At 35.1% G+C, this 17843-nt stretch overlaps 1 protein-coding gene across 6 annotated transcripts in view; it reads left to right on the top strand.

Annotated features, from left to right (window-relative positions):
- Positions 1-17843, top strand: part of RBM46 (RNA binding motif protein 46) — a 48079-nt gene that overhangs the window by 5960 nt on the left and 24276 nt on the right. For all 6 annotated transcript variants that reach the window (XR_005789140.1, XM_040471755.1, XM_040471763.1 and 3 more), the window contains exons 2-4: positions 8420-8581; positions 10048-10515; positions 11058-11840. Coding sequence is in view for 5 of the 6 variants with exons in the window: in XM_040471755.1 (XP_040327689.1) it covers positions 8431-8581; positions 10048-10515; positions 11058-11840 (1402 nt within the window). In the remaining variant the exon portion in view is untranslated. The remainder of the gene's footprint in view (positions 1-8419; positions 8582-10047; positions 10516-11057; positions 11841-17843) is intronic.

The raw sequence follows: 17843 nt of genomic DNA, 5'->3' as shown, positions 1-17843 counted from the left end.
TTGTGAAAGTTACAAGGGAAGAAATTATGATCATTATAAGAAAGAGCTTTCTTAAAGAGTTAACCAAGGTTAAGTTGTTCTAGAGAATAGGAGTTTCTTGTAAGAATTCAAGAATAAGGTAGGTGACTGCTTTGCACCCATATTGTAAAAGAGAATTGTATATCAGATAGGTGGTTGAATGAGATGATTTTTAAGGTCTTTAATAAATTTGAAATTATTTTATTAGAGATTTTCCAAAAATATTTTGACTGATTTTTTTCCCTCTAAGGTAATATAGTTTTAAAAAGTATCATGCTGTAGTTTTTTAAAGAAGCCATAAATATTTGAGTAGTTGTTATAATCATATTTAAAAGAATAACTATTGATCTGAAAAAACCTGGATTCAGGTACTGATTTTGCAACTTATATGGCCTCTGGCAAATCACATCGTTTTTTTGAAGATCTCAGATTACTGAATATCAAAAATTAAGGTAATATAAAGTAGGCCTTCAGGAGCCCAATATTTAGGCAGACAGGTTTGAATATCTACCCTACCAATTTCCTAGCACTGTAACTATCTTAGTCTCAGTTTATTTTTGAAATGGAATAGAATAGTACCTATCTCACAGAGTTATTGTAAGTACTGAATGAAATAATGTATATAAACTGCCTATCATCATGCAGGGTATATAAGGTGCTAAATATATGAATGCAGAAATAGACATAAAATGGAATTTCACAGATTAGGAAAGTAAAGGTAAAGGATGTAAAGTAATTCATCCAGAGATTTCTTGACTAAGCACTAGAACTCAGGCCTTCTCTCACCCAAGACCATTATTTTCAATTAAATCACAATGTCCCTCCCTTTCTGTCTCATTCATTGAACGTTTATCACATATTAGGGAGTGTGCATGGTGGTAGAGATTTGGAAATAAAAAACTAGACCCGTCTTGATATCTGGCAGAGTTTAGGGGGGGAGGTGGTAGAAGGGATTGACAGACCAGCACTTTGAGGTGTGTTCTGTGATAGTAGTATAGAGGAATGCCTAATTTAGCATCGAAAGGGAGAGTCATGGGGTGGTTTTTCTAGAAAATGTTAGGAGTGGGAAAGGCAAAGAGAGTGAGACAGGACTGTGGGAACAGGCTACACAAAGGCTCGTATGTGAGCACTTGGCACATTTGACAAATGACAAAAAGGTGAGTATTGTTGTTGACATAAGAGTAAGAAATGAAGTTGGAGACGTAGGCTGGGCCAGATTAGGAAAGGACCTTTATGGCTTTTTAAAGAGTTTAGATTTTATATGTAAGGGACAATGGAAAACCCCCAAAAAGGCCTCCTGCTTTTAATACAAGTAGCATATGTTCTTGACAGTCTCAGAAAAGTGAAACATTAAGGTGCTTTGACTCTTCATTCCTACTTCCCAATGGTAACTACTGTTAAAGTTTCTTAAGTTTTTCTAAAATTTTTGTATGCCTATAAAACGTGTGAATGTATACTTGAGTATCTTCAAACAAAACATTCAGTAGGTAAACCAGTAAATATTGTTCTCTGGCATACTTTTCTTATATATTTCTTAAATATTTTTCCATATCAGCAATGCAGATCTATGATATTCTCTAACAATTGCATAATACTGTAATTTTTTAAGATTTTTTTAAAGTTATCTATTTTGAGAGAGAGAGAAAGAGCATGAGCATGCACACACATGCAATCTGGGGGAGGGGTGGAGACACAGGGAGAGAGAGAGAGAATCCAAGCAGGGTCTCCATGTGCAGAGCCTGATGCAGGGCTCGATTCCACCATCCACAAGATCGTGACCTGAGCTAAAACCAAGAGTCAGATGCTTAACCGACTGAGCCACCCAGGTGCCCCACTATACCATAATTTTTTAATCAGTACTCTCTATGTAGACAACTAAATATTTTTCTAGATTTTTGCTTTTATATACAATGTTTCAATGCACAACTTGTGCATATATTTTTGCATGCTTGTGCAACTATATCTGTAGGTTAATTTTTTAGTAATTACTAAGTTTATATACATTTTAGATTTTGATAAATATTGCCAAATTTCCCTCTAAAAAGATAATTCCAATTTAATATGTACCTGCCAACAGTATATGAAGTCCTGGTAAGGATTTTTCTGTTAGACCCATCATCCAGCAAAAAATTATTGAGTATTTACTGTGCACCAAACACTGTATGGATAATAGGGAAAGTATTCAAGGCAGATGGGATCCCTGCCCTTATGCAGCCCAGAATTAAAGAGATAGAAAGTCGGCAGGTGTTTTGTTTGGTCTGTATAGTTTTTGTTACTGTTTTTATATTTGAAGTAATTTTCAGTTTGTTTTATTTTGTCTTTCTGACTATGCAGTACTCTGTTTTCAAGGAGCCGTGAGCCTCTTATAGAGATATTGCTCCTGAAAATGAAGGCTTGAAACATAAGACACCTAACTGGATGATGATGATAATACTGTTTTCTGGGTTATAAATCCTTTTAAGGCAGCTTCTGTGCTTTCACTCTCTGTACTAAATTTTGGAAGGGATGGTAAAAGCCACATGGTCCAGTAGTACACCCTTTGCTTGAATCTCTACAGCATGTTTAGCCCATGTTTGAATACTTTCATTTGTTAGGAAGTTACCTTCCTATAGTATGGTCTATAGGTATATTGTTACTATACCTGTATAGTACACACACACACACACACACACACACACACACACACACATACATACACCACATCTTTTTTATCCATTCTTCTATCAGTGGGCACCTAGGTTGCTTCCTTATTGTTATTATTATAAATAATGCTGCAGTGAACACAGAGGCATGTGTATCTTTTTAAATTAGCGTTTTTGTTTTCTTCAGGTAAGTACCCAGTACTGGAATTACTGGATCATACAGTAGTTCTATTTTTAAGTTTTTGAAGAACCTCCCTACTGTTTTCCACAGTGGCTGCACCAGTTTACACTTACCACCAGTTTTGCAGTTTTTGTGGTAAATTCAGCTCTTTGGTTCTCAGATTTTAAACATTGAGATTTCACATAAAAATCTGCCATTTCTGGCTTCTCTCTTTAAAATTGGAAAATGTGGCATAACTGGGCAAACTGGATTTGAAGATGGAAACAGTTTATTAGAATTGAGTAGTCATTGCCATTTTCAGATGGTGCATAGCACTTCTTAGAGTCTTGTTTTTGGCCTTTATGCTCATTTAACATTTCTTCCCAGGGCCTTGTAGGCATTCGAGTTGGTCATTTAGTGGATACACAAACTCACCATGTTCAAAGCTGAACTCTGATCTTATCCCTAAAATCTGTTCTAGTTCTGCCTTCCTCATCTTTCTGCTTCTCGAGTACTTTGGTGTTATCCTTGACTTCTCTGTTTATCTTCCAATCCATATCTAGTCTATCAGAAAATTCTGTTAGGTATATCTTCAAAATGTATCTCATATCAGAGACTACTTCTTTTCCCCTTCATCACCCTCTCTGGTCCATGCCACCATCATTTCTCACCTGAGTTTTAGTTGTAGTCTTCTCTTTGGTCTCCCTGCTGCCACCTTTGCTCTTCTTTTCTTTTCTTTTCTTTTCTTTTCTTTTCTTTTCTTTTCTTTTCTTTTCTTTTCTTTCTTTCTTTCTTTCTCTCTCTCTCTCTCTCTCTCTCTCTCTTTCTTTCTTTCTTTCTTTTTAAAGTTTTTATTTTTAAATAATCCCTACATGCAATGTGGGGCTCAAACTCATGACCCTGAAATCAGGAATCTTATGCTCTACCAACTGAGCCAGCCAGGCACCCCACTTCTTTTGCCTTTCCGCTATAATAGCCAAATGATCCTTTTAAAAGGAAAGATGATAGTACTCCTGTGTTCAAGAATCTATGGTGGCTCTTCATTTAACCTAGAATAAAAGCCAAAGTCCTTCGTTACCTGACTTACAAGGTCTGTGTCATGTGGCAGCTTATTACCTCTCTGACTTTATCTCCTACTATTCTTATTGTCTTCCTGACTTTGCCGTACCAATCCCCTTGCTGTACCTTTTGTGTGTCATGCACACTTCTACCTTGTACCTTTGTCCTCCTTTTTCTATTTGTGTGAAGTGCTCTTCCCAAATAACTGCATAGGTAGGTTTCTTAATTCTTTGCTCAAATGTTAACCTTCTTATTGAGGTTAGTACTAGTTATTTATTTATTATTTATTTAAAATTTATTTATTTTATTTTGAGAGAGAGCTAGAGAGAGTACAAGTAGGGGAGGGGCAGAGTGAGAGGGAGAGAGAGAATCCCAAGCAGGTTCCATGTTGTCAGTACAGAACCTGATGTGGGGCTCGATCTCACAAACCATGAGATCATGACCTGAGCTGAAATCAAGACTGGGTCAGTTAACCAAATGTGCCACTCAGGCGCCCCATAGCTATCCTCTTTAAAATTGCACCCTGTCTTCTGTTTTCTGTTAATCCCTTCCATGTGCCCTATCCCTGCCCCCCAAGCCCCCACATTACCTTTTAACATATATTACTTACTTATTACTTTAATTATTGCTTGTTTTCTTCCACTGGCTAACAGGCTATGCCAGGGAGGGATTTCGCTCTTTTATTTACTGATGTATCCCAGACATAAGGAATAGTACCGGCGCACAGTTGGTACTCAGCAAACATTTGTTGAACAAGTGAATGAATCTGAGTTTGCAATCCCTGGTCTGCTGTTTGTGTTTTTCTTATTATTTTATTAATTTATTAGACAATATTTTATTAGAAATTTATTTTTGTATATTAAATAGTAAATACATTTATAGTGCTTATATCCAAAATACTGTTTTAAGCCCTTTCTCCATAATCCTGGCAACCACACTCACTGTGAGGTAGAAATTCTTATTATCTACTTTATACGGACAAATAAACTGAAGCCAAACTTGCCCAAAGTCAGAATTAGTAAGGGGGAGAACCAGGATTTGCCTTTAAGCCATTATTTAGATACTTGAATTTGCTTTTAATTATGACACCATGCTGCCCTTTTTTTATTTTGAAAGTAGCCTTAAATATGTGTGTTGCAGATCCTTTTTCCCTGTTTATAATTTTCTGTCTTGGTTTTGTTCTTTTTGCCTTCCAAGATGATAGTTAATATTTATGTAGTAAAAATAATACTGTAATATTTTCCTTTGAGGCTCTTTTGTTCATTTTTTAGAAAGGCCTTTTGATTCTAAGATTACTCATTTTTCCCCTTAGTTTTGATTTGTATTCACAACTTAAGATGATCAGATATCACCTTAACAGCATCATGGAGATTTTGTTTGCAGGGCACAAGACTAAAGCCTGTAACAACAGTTAGGAATCTAGTACTGGTTCCAGTAACACATAATTGAGAACAGGCTGTGGGGATGGACAGGAAAAGATTGATTTCAAGATCTGTTCAGAGGTAAAATATGCAGGTGTTTGTGACTGAATCAAAGGAAGACTCTGGGTTAACTCAGATTGTGAAACTCTGTGATAGTTTGTAGGAGACGGGAGTATGTTTGTTGTGGTTTGTTTATTGGTTGAATGGAAGAATTGATGGAGATGTAAAACAGGAAGGAACTTAAACAGGTTTAGAAGTTAAAATGACATTGAGTTTTGGATATGTTGAATTCAGGATGCCTGTTGAATATCTCATTCTCAATACATTCATTAGGCAGGTTGATAAATGAATCTTAGCTTCATAAAGAAAACTGTGCTAGTAAGTTTAAGGAAATTAGGTAGATGGCAGGTAGAAACTATAGGGGTCCAGGAGCTACTTTCTTGCCTCATTTTCTTCAGAATTACTCCATTGAATGCAATATAATAGCTTGGAAAGAGCTTTAAAGACTGTAAAAAGATTGTGTGTGTGTGGTGTGTGCGATATAAATGTGTTTGTAGCTATATTCACCGCTCAGAAAACATTTTGCAACTAGGAAGGACTGTAGAAGTCACATGACTAAGGTGTATTAATTTATAATTTCTGCATATTCCACTTGCATGAAAGTCAGTTTGGATGCTTATTCGTTTTTTGAGGGACTTTTTAAGGTAATGTTGCGGCAAAAGGTATGTCAAAATCATTTTCTTGGCAGGAGGGGATATTTAGCATCAGGCAGACCTGGAATTGAATTCTGTCTGTGCCGCTTTCTGGCTCTGTGATCTTGGATAATTTCTTTGTTAGCCTGCGTTTTTTCATCTGTGGAAATAGTATTTTCTTTTAGCAAAGTTGAGACTCTCTTTTAGTAGTTGTACAAACTAGAGGTAATGTGTAGAAATTCCATGGCTTTATAATAGGCTACTAAATAAACTGAACTTCTGAGTCTTATTCTCAGCCTGTTTCTTTCTATCTGGTGTCATACTTTTGTTCTGAAATCAGTTACTATAAAGATAAATATCTGGATTTTAAGCTATAGTTATTCATAGATGTTAGTGATTTTAAAGGTCCTGATATATGCATAAAATTAGTATTTGTGTTAATATTCATTAAGGCTATCAGATAGGCAGTGTTATTATCCTCATTTTATTTATTTTTAAAACTTTTTTTAATGTTTATTTGAGACAGAGTGAGAACAAGTTGTGGAGGGGCAGAGAGAGCAGAGAGAGAGAATCCCAAGCAAGCTCTGTGCTGCCAGCACAGAGTCCAACGTGGGCTTCATCTCAGAGACCATGAGCTCATGACCTGAGCCAAAATCAAGAATTGGCACCTTAAATGACTGAGCCACCCGGGTGCCCTATTATTCACATTTTAAAGATGAGGAAATTAAGATACAGAAGGACTAAGTAACTTACTGAAAATTATAGCTGGTAAGCAAAAAAGGATTTGAATCCAGGCAGTCTGGCTTCAGAGCTGTTGTGCTATATTAAGTACTAGTGAGTATAACTACAGTGACATTTTCACTTACTTTAGAGCAGTGATTCTTTGGTGATGTCTTCTGCATTCCTATCCTCTATCCACTGTAGAGATGCAAATACTCTTCCCTAGATATGTGTCTACCATATCCCACCCCCCGCCCACACAACCTTTGAGAAAATGCACAAAATGTTTCTGAAAAAAGCAAAAACAGTGTGGGTGTGTGAAAAGTTAAGATGTGCTCCTCTCTAGTATTAATCAAAACTAACCTTTATTTGGCCTTAGGTAATTCTAACAAAACTTTTAATCATTGCCTCACTGAATCCTAACAGCAACCTTGCAATAACTTATATTGGACTCCCATTTAAAAAAAATTTTTTTTTACTGTTTATTTATTTTTGAGAGAGAGAGAGAGAGAGAGACAGACAACATGTCTGTTGGGAGGGAGACACAGAATCCTTAGCAGGCTCCAGGCTCTGAGTTGTTGGCATAGAGCCCAATGTGGGGCTTGAACTCAGGAACTGCAAAATCATGACCTGAGCTGAAGATGGTTGCTTAACTGACTGAGCCACCCAGGCACCCCGGTACTCCCATTTTATAATAAGCAAGGAAACAATGAGCTGATCAAGTTTGCACAGCTAGAAAATGGCAGAACTAAGTGTGAAATTGAGGTGAATTTGAAATGCTGTGCTACAGTGACTTAGTTTCCATTTATAATTACCAAAGTTCTGTTGAAAGCCATTCCCAGTGCATTTCCCAGACTGTGGATTTTAATTTTTGTATTTGTTCATAGTAATACCAAAGGAGAGAGATGTACAATTAAGAAACAGAAAAAAATAATCTTTAGGATCAGTGTGAATTTTCCGATAAGCTAACAACATTGTAATTAAGTTCATTTAAAAAAACTAAAAACACATTTTTATGTACAGTGGTCAGCAGAGATCTCAGGTTCTTTCTAGTTCCTGCCTACCCACCGATGTAATTCTTAAGCTGCTGCTAGTTGGAAAACACAGTAGTTCCTGTTTCTGCTCGGAGGACAAGTGGTTGTGATAACCTACGTTCTTTAGTAGCTTCTTTTAGGAACAGGGACTGGTTTGAAATTCTGTTTACTTACTCCAAGTGTCTGTTCAATTTCTGATAACTGTTGGAGTTCTTAGAGATTGCTGACAACATGAGCTATATTGGCATTAGGCTACATTTATCTGAGAATTGTAAGGCACAGTAAAATCCAGTTGGCCTGTATGATAAAATAAACCTTGGGCCATATAGATCAGCAGTGATAATGTATTCACTGATGGCAGTATATTTATTTTGTTACTCCTTCTGCTTTCTCTTCTCTTCTCTAACTCCTTTTCATTTATTTGTGTTTTTTTCTCTTTTTCACTTTTGCCTCCCTTTGTTGTAGCTTAGGCCTTCTAAAGGTACTGCTTAATTGATCAGTGACATTAAATGGAATTTCTAGCTTCTGCTGTAGAGCAGGACTTAGTGGGCAAGACCACAGTGATCATCAGATGTTAGCAGCCACACTGTTTTTGGTTTCTTGCAACCTAGAGGACTCCTTCATAGATTCCTGGTGCTTCATGTCATAAACACGTTTTTGAATTTTGTTTTAGGAATTGCAACCATGAATGAAGAAAACATAGATGGAATAAATGGATGCAGTAAAGTCAGAACTGGTACTCAGAATGAAGCAGCATTACTTGCTTTGATGGAAAAGACTGGTTACAACATGGTTCAAGAAAATGGGCAAAGGAAATTTGGTGGTCCTCCTCCAGGTGTGGATGTATTTATGTTCAAAAAAATTGTATCTTTAATGTACATTAGGTGCATATATCATTAGTATCAGTTTTTTTTCTTATAACTGCTTTAAGATCTTAGTAATCATTTTTATAGTTGTGAGAGAAAAGAGGTATTATTATATATGTTATGCACATATAATAATGTGTAATATTATAGGTGTTATGCATGTTTGACCTTTACATTTTTTTCAACTCTGCTCTTGATTAAGAAACAGCTGAGAAGGAAGTTGGGTGGTTTTTTTTTCTCAAAATTTTATTAAATTCTAGTTAGTTAACATATAGTGTAATATTGGTTTCACGAGTAGAATTTAATGATTTATCATTGACATGTAACAAACACCAGGTGCTTAACACAAGTGCCCTCCTTAATACCTATCACCTATTTAGCCCATCCTCCCTAAACTCCCCTCTAGCAACCTTCAGTTTGTTCTCTATAGTTAAGAGTCTCTTGTGGTCTGCTTCCCTCTCTTTTTTCCCCCTCCCCTATGTCCATCTGTTTTGTTTCTTAAATTCTACATGTGAGTGAAATCATACAGCATTTGTCTATTTCACTTAGCATAATATGCTCTAGCTGTATCCACATCATTGCAAATGGCAAGATTTCATTCTTTTTGATGGCTGAATAATATTCCATTATATATATGCACACATACACACACACACACACACACACACACACACACACCATATCTTCTTTATTCATTCATCAGCTGATGGACATTTGGGCTCTTTCCATAATTTGGCTATCATTGACAATGCTTCTATAAACATTGGGGTACATGTGCCCCTTCGAATCAGTATTTTTGTATCCTTTGGGTAAATACCCAGTAGTGCAATTGCTGGGTTGTAGGGTAGTTCTATTTTTAACTTTTGAGAAACCTCTGTACTGTTTTCCAGAGTGGATGCACTACTTTGCATTCCCATCAACAGTGCAAGAGGGTTCCTTTTTCTTCACATCCTTCTCAACATGTGTTGTTCCCTATGTTGTTAATTTTAGCCATTCTGACAGATGTGAGGTGGTATCTCATTGTAGTTTTGATTTGCATTTCCCTGATGATTAGTGATGTTGAGCATCTTTTCATGTGTCTCTTGGCCATCTGGATGTCTTCTTTAGAGAAGTGTCGGTTCATGTCTTCCACTTGTTTATTAATTGGATTATTTGTTTTTTGGGTGTTGAGTTTGATAAGCTCTTTATAGATTTTGGATACTAACCTTTTATCTGATATGTCATTTGCAAATATCTTCTTCCATCCCATAGGTTGCTTTTTGTTGATGGTTTCCTTCACTGTGCTTTTTATCTTGATGAAGTCCTAGTCATTCATTTTTGCTTTTGTTACCCTTGCCTACAGTACATAGGAGGCACTGTAAATTTGTGGAATGACTGAATCATTGAATGGTGTATCAAAATATCTTACTAGAATTTGTTTATCTTTGTCTTTTAGGTTGGGAAGGTCCACCTCCACCTAGAGGCTGTGAAGTTTTTGTAGGAAAAATACCTCGTGATATGTATGAAGATGAGTTAGTTCCTGTATTTGAAAGAGCTGGAAAGATATATGAATTTCGACTTATGATGGAATTTAGTGGTGAAAATCGCGGTTATGCTTTTGTGATGTACACTACAAAAGAAGAAGCCCAATTAGCCATCAGAATTCTTAATAATTATGAGATTCGACCAGGGAAGTTTATTGGTGTGTGTGTAAGCTTGGATAATTGCAGGCTATTTATTGGAGCTATTCCTAAGGAAAAGAAAAAAGAAGAAATTTTGGATGAAATGAAGAAAGTTACAGAAGGAGTTGTAGATGTCATTGTTTATCCAAGTGCAACTGATAAGACCAAAAATCGTGGTTTTGCATTTGTTGAATATGAATCTCACAGAGCTGCTGCTATGGCTAGGAGAAAACTAATTCCAGGTAAACTTGACCTTTTAAAGTTTACTTTTTCGTATCAGCCTTATTATAAATATGGAAAAATGACAGCACTTCTTAGTTCGATATTTTGAAACTGTGTAATGCCCTTAAAGAGGTATAGAGATGTTTTGCATAAGGAAGTAAAATAAATGCTTCTAAAAGACAAGAAGTTGCTCCTATCTTCTAAATGACAAGAAGAGTCATTATCTATAATAATATACTAATTTACTGAATGTATACACTTTTATTGTTGTTTGATAAAAATCCAAAGGATAGTACCTATAATTCTTCTGATAAAGGTCTATTTTTGAAGTGTATTTGTTCTTTTGCTCTTAAATTTGTTCTGTTTGCTCTTAAAATGAATTCTGTAAGTTCTGGCTGGATTGCCTTAGTAAAAACTTTCATGTGACTTTCTTGTGAGAAATTAATGTTTACTACTACTGATGGGTATGTGAGTTCCTGATTCTTTGGAGAAAATTTTACTGAATAGTTTTTGACTTTTAGTTATTTTAACTGTCTTCAGGGTAATTTATTCTCTTTTACAGGTACATTCCAACTATGGGGCCATACCATTCAGGTAGATTGGGCTGACCCAGAGAAAGAGGTTGACGAGGAAACAATGCAGAGAGTTAAAGTTCTCTATGTAAGAAATTTAATGATCTCAACTACAGAGGAAACAATTAAAGCAGAATTCAACAAATTCAAACCTGGTGCAGTTGAACGAGTAAAGAAACTTAGAGATTATGCTTTTGTTCACTTTTTCAACCGAGAAGATGCAGTGGCTGCTATGTCTGTTATGAATGGAAAATGCATTGATGGAGCAAGTATTGAGGTAACACTGGCAAAACCAGTAAATAAAGAAAGCACTTGGAGACAGCACCTTAATGGCCAGATTAGCCCTAATTCTGAAAACCTGATTGTGTTTGCCAACAAAGAAGAGAGCCACCCAAAAACTCTAGGCAAGCCACCAACTCTTCCAGCTCGTCTCAATGGTCAGCATAGCCCAAGTCCTCCTGAAATCGAAAGATGCACTTATCCATTTTTTCCTGGAACAAAGCTTACTCCAATTAGTATGTATTCTTTAAAATCCAATCATTTCAATTCTGCAGTAATGCATTTGGATTATTACTGCAACAAAAATAATTGGGCACCACCAGAATATTATTTATATTCAACAACAAGTCAAGATGGGAAAGTACTCTTGGTATATAAAATTGTTATTCCTGCTATTGCAAATGGATCCCAGAGTTATTTTATGCCTGACAAACTCTGTACTACCTTAGAAGATGCAAAGGAACTGGCAGCCCAGTTTACGCTACTTCATTTGGGTAAGTTTAAAAATACTTTAAATAATATTGTACAGTATGAAATTAGGAAATACTATTATTATAAATTATTTTGAACTCAACAGTGATATTTAACATAAATTTTACTTCAGTTTTATGAATTCATGGTAAATTTTGTTGAGACTTTTCTCCTGTATAATATTCCTGTATCTAGCTTTTTAAACTTTGGTTAGGGGAAAATTTGGTTTTGATTCACTTTATAGAGTTCATGATCCTATTTCATAAATTTATTGTTTTTGTAATAACTAATCCTCATTTGAAATAATTTCCATGTAACTTATAGGATGTTACTTAAACCAATTTCTAAGTAATTTGTCCCTGCATCTTTGGTGAAGTCTACACAGTAATCATTTTGGGGAGTGGGGGTAGAGATTAGTAAAATCAGACGTATTTCAGATGGGTCATGTGTAGACACAGCCTTATGCTCACCAATCTGGAAATTTGTCATTACTCATGAAGACAAAAAGCATCACTAAGAGATGTTTATGACCATTCTCTCTAATTTCATGCTTTTAAAAAAGTTTTTCTAAAGCCTTTGAGGGATAATTAAAAAGGCTTTGGGCCACATGGTAACAAAATATTTGGTATTGTGAAGGAAGAGATGTAATACCACTCTGGTATTTTCGTACTTCTGTTTTTTATTATGTTAGTCTCTCCTCTACAACCAGTTTTTCTCAGTTCTATTTTTTTTTTAAACTAAGCTATGGATTTTAGTCGGTGATTATTTTGTACCTCAAATAATATTTGGTAGAAGAATAGTGGTTTCTTGAAAATAACAATAAAAAGGAAAAGTTTCCTACTAAGGATTATAATTATTTCTTGATTATAATTGTCAAACTCTTAGCTTAAAATTGATTTGTTATATGGTTGCAGAACTATACTGCTGGAGCTTATATCTGTTTAAAATTGATATTATCACATTTGTCAAGAGAAGGCAGTCTATAAAGAAAACCATTTTCAAGGGGAGAGGGAATTTTATGTATTGTTTGGATCGATTTTATACAGTGCTTATCCATTGTAGCCACTCCTATGGTATGCATATTTTTAGGAGATCCTGATGATTAGGACTTATGGTAGGGTTTCTTGGAAAGAAACTTTTCAGTAATGTCCTCAATTATTAGTTGGAAATATTTGGGAATTTTACTGTCATACAAGTGAGTAAATTCTTATGTATAATTTTCATTAATACACAAAATAGAAACCTTCCATTTTTTCTTTCTTTTTTTTTTTTTTTTCCAACATTTATTTATTTTGGGACAGAGAGAGACAGAGCATGAACGGGGGAGGGGCAGAGAGAGAGGGAGACACAGGACTGGAAACAGGCTCCAGGCTCTGAGCCATCAGCCCAGAGCCCGACGCGGGGCTCGAACTCACGGACCGCGAGATCGTGACCTGGCTGAAGTCGGACGCTTAACCGACTGCGCCACCCAGGCGCCCCCCATTTTTTCTTTCAATAAGAAGTTTAAAGATAATTTTATATGGGCAGTTTAAGTTTAGTTTATCTTTATATGGACAGCAAATAATTCAAAGTACGGTTCCTAGAGAAAAATGGATCAAATTATTTTTTTGGAGTGGAATATAGATAATTAGTTGGCTGAGCAAGATTTTCCCAGGATACTTGTGTCTGACCTAACATGGTATTACTGAAGCATATTTCTGCCCCCACTCATTTCCCTTAACAAATTTATCTTCACTGAAATTTCTAAGATACTTAAAATATAATCTTAGTTTATGTCAGATTTTCTGTTTAGATGTGATTTGCTCATCTTGTTATCCCATAAAGAAGATATTATATGGAACCAGAGAGTTTTCATCAGCTTTTAATTCCATTATTAACATGGTTTTTACTTGAGTCCTTGGACCATAATTAACTCGTATTGACCTTATAGTTCCCAAAGAAAACCCCTATTTAGGTATAGTATTCCCAACTTGATTATGTTATTTAGGGATAAAATTAGCTTCAGTAAATGAAATACTTAGAGGGCACAGTTTGCTTTAGTCATCTATTTCAGATTTTATCAACCTTATCTAAAAGCCACTTATAATAAAAAATTGGACAATTTGTGTTTCGTATATTTTCTCAGTTTCTAATTATGATCAGAGAGAAGACCTAAGACCCAAATGTAAGCCAAAACTTTTGATTAACTACTAAAGCTTGTTTGGATGCACTACACAAGGCTTGAGGCCTTGTCTATAGGAAGTAACATAAAAATCCTTATTGCAGTTGACTAAAATATGAGCGAAGATTGAGTTAGAGGCAATTGTGAGAGGAGAAGTAGGGAGAGAATTTAGGGAAGTGTAAGACTCAGAAATCAAGGGTCTAGGAATCTTTGATTAGAAAACACATGCCTGACATTTGGAGGTTGTTAAAGTAAGACAGGAACTATAGACAGCCAGGATGTTACATGTTGCTCTATGGGAAATAAGGATATAGGTTGAATATTGTTGTGGCAATATTCTGGTTTGCTTTTTACTTCTGTTAACATTGGAGCCTCTGGGCTTCAAAGAGTTGAAGCCTTTTTTTGGTAAAAATTCCTATATTTAGATATAGGAACCTTCAGAGGTTGCAAGCTTTTATTGGGCGGCTAAGGGTTGAGACCATTTGTTGTTGGTGGTGTGTTCTTAGAGGGGGAGGGGTGATATGTTGTTCATATCCTGCTAAATATTTATGTGTTTCAAGCACTGGGTTTTTCTGAGATCTTGAGAGGTTGCTATTGGTTCCTGGAGTCTCTCAAATAGAGTTCACTGAGTATGAAATCACTTTTGGCTCTATTTTCTTAAATAATTTGAACCTACTTTTCTAGATAATGAATTTAACTGCTATTTTAAGATGTTTTCTTTGTGTGTGTAGAAATTTTTTTTTTAGTTTGCTTCATTTTGCATCAATTTAATGCTATTTTTAGCATTATTATTTAGTCTTATCTTGATGATCTTTGACTATTATATGTGATATAAAGTCATTTACCTTTTTATTTCAGACTTCTATGAGAATGTACTTTTAATATCCACATTGTTTTAGTATTACCATGCCCATTTTTGAAGTTTGAAAAATAAAAGAGAAAAAAAAATAGCCTTTATTTAGTTATTTAGTTAAATGATTATCATTGGTGTTAGGAAAATAGAAATTTTCTTGAAGAGTTAACAGGCATTTAAATGAGCACTAGAAGTTAGAGAGTTTACTTCTAGTGACTATTTAATGGTCTTACCAGAACCCCAAAAGTTCTTAATGGGTAGTACTTTAAAATCAGTTTTTCAAAAGTTTTGGGTTTTTTGGTCCCATTTAAAGTGAGCTCTGTTTTAAGCAGAATACCCCTAATAGAATAAAAATTGAAATCTGGGATTAATGCCAAAATTGAACCCTCATTTTTTTCTTTTGTTTATTTTTTTTTATTTTTTTTATTTTTTACTTCAAAATTGGAGACTATCTTCATCTTCATAATGTCATAGAATGACCTCTCTAATCTCACTGGAAACTGATCACCTAACTAACAGGATAAGAAATTAATTGTCACTTGTTTATATTTAGGAGCCTATAATAAGTGGGATACTCAGTGGGTTTAATACTTGTGGGCCAAGAGATAGATAGGTTCTGTTCTACATATTTCATGTATGGAGACATCATGGGTCATTCAGAGTCACATCTTTTTAAGTAATCATTTTCTATTTCATAATTTTGTATCTGTTTAATAATAGATTAGACTATCAGTGTGAATAATTTTGCTTTTCCTAAAACTGTGCCTGTGTTTTGAATATGGGCCTTCCAGTTTTGCCACTGCTTTCCCTTAGAGGATTCTTTGCCACCTGGGTGTGGGATAAGCAGAAATTGAGGAAATAAAGGAAGGTCCTGGAGAGTTACAGTTTTGAAGAAAGAAAGTCCTGGAGAAAAGTTACTGGAAGAAGGGAGGTAGCCTCTGTGTATTGGCAAATGCACTTTGTTAAATAATTTATTAACAACTAATCGAAGGCAAGGAATTTCTTGTTTCCATTTTTTTTTTTAAAAACTTTTTTTTTTTTTTTCAACGTTTATTTATTTTTGGGACAGAGAGAGACAGAGCATGAACAGGGGAGGGGCAGAGAGAGGGAGACATAGAATCGGAAACAGGCTCCAGGCTCTGAGCCATCAGCCCAGAGCCTGACGCGGGGCTCGAACTCACGGACTGCGAGATCGTGACCTGGCTGAAGCCGGACGCTTAACCGACTGCGCCACCCAGGCGCCCCACTTGTTTCCATTTTTGTATAATACTGACGCACGTGGCAGTTTTACTACACAAAGCTTTCAAACAGGAGTAAAGAACCTCTGTCACAGACCAGCTTGTGCCGTTAATTTTCATTTGACTTGTGTACTGTTGTTTTGGCTATGACCGATGAAGTTTATTTTATTTTTTTAGGCAATAAAACTTTATTTCTTACTGAAGAAATTCAAAGAGCCAATTTTTCTTATATGCCTCTTATGAGGGCTAAGTGTACTTCTGTAAGCAATCAGGAGCTAAATATAAATAAAACATGGTTTTTGGTCTTAAGGAGTCATGGTCTACTGAAGAAGGCACAGACACAAACTCTGCATAAGTTGTTTTGAGAATACAGAGGAAGGGCATGCTTCCTACCTGATTTTGAGTTGTAGATCTTGAGGAGAGTTTATAGGCAGAGAGGGGCACAATGTGGGCAAATACCTGTTAGAAAAATAGCATGGTTGTGGGTTTAATGGCAAACAGTTGTGTATAGTGTTTGCTTTGGGGACTTCAGTCAGGTTTTTAGGATTAGAAATTGAAAAGATGTGTATATTAGTTAATTAAAATTTCATCAGAATTGCTTTTTAAAACTTTGCAAGTTGTTTTTTTTTTTTTTTTTTTTTTTTTTTATACAGCTATGATGGCTTTAGTTGCTTTTCTTCTGAGCAAGTAATTTTTTCTGGATGAATCCAATGTAATTTGTGTGGACTATTTTATGTGTCATTTTATGGTCATCTTCATTTTGTGGCTGATTTGCATATTGTTTTTCATATTTGACTTTATAATGACATACATCATTAGAATGTTTAATTTTTTCATGGTCATGGAGTGGTAAAATATTTAGATATATATATCCTAAGCATGATATAGCCATTATGTTTGCTATCCCTTCAATATCATTAAAATTAGGTTTTGATTTATGCTGTCACTTGTAACTTAGTTGAAATAAAATAGAAGGCACAGCAGGATGTGTGTTTTAATCTGAAAAATAATTGGTGCTTTTTTTCTTATGAGCTATCGTTATTTCCAGATTGATGGGCAGAAAGCAAAAATAAAATTTTGATTTTAAAAATTTGTTAATAAATTGCTTTGAAACAAAGAGACACCATCTCCATTTTATTTTTAAATTTAGGAAATAGTTTTGGGAGACACTAAATACAACATAATGGTTGTATCCTATTATAATGAAATTTATTATAAATAATTAAAAATAATACTTTTAGAAGTTATTTTTTCCAGCTTTAATTACAGACCTAACTTTGATGGCACCATTTCAAATTGATATTTTAAAGAACAAAAATAAGTTGCTGAATTTGCTCTAAAATTCACCTAGTTAAATAAGAAGTAGGATTAGCATCAACATTTATACATTAATTTATTTTCATATGACCAAATGGTGAGACGAAAATTCCATTAACTCAACTATGTGTCTTTGCCCTTTGAGTGGGCCCACTGCTCTTGAAAATACATTTCTGTTCCTCTTGAAACTACTGTATTTTCCTGAAATATCATCAATCTGGTGTTACTCGTGATTCTTACCTTACTAACGCTTTTGTATTAATGAACCATAATTATCATGGTGTTAGTACTGTGAGAGAAGCGGCTTATTTAACAGAGTATGGAGTAAGAAGTACAAGAACCTGTAGCCTCAGCCACCAACAAACTGTAACCTTAGATGGCAAATAAAATCATTTACTCTTTGTGCATCTCAGTGCCTTCACTTATAAAATATCAGGGTTTTACTTGGTGAGCTTTA

The sequence above is a fragment of the Herpailurus yagouaroundi genome, unplaced genomic scaffold (assembly GCF_014898765.1).
Source record: "Herpailurus yagouaroundi ecotype Mexico unplaced genomic scaffold, PumYag 28, whole genome shotgun sequence".
Taxonomy (NCBI): Eukaryota; Metazoa; Chordata; class Mammalia; order Carnivora; family Felidae; genus Herpailurus; species Herpailurus yagouaroundi.
The sequence above is the reverse complement of the archived record's forward strand: the minus strand, read 5'-3'. Positions and strand labels throughout refer to the sequence as shown.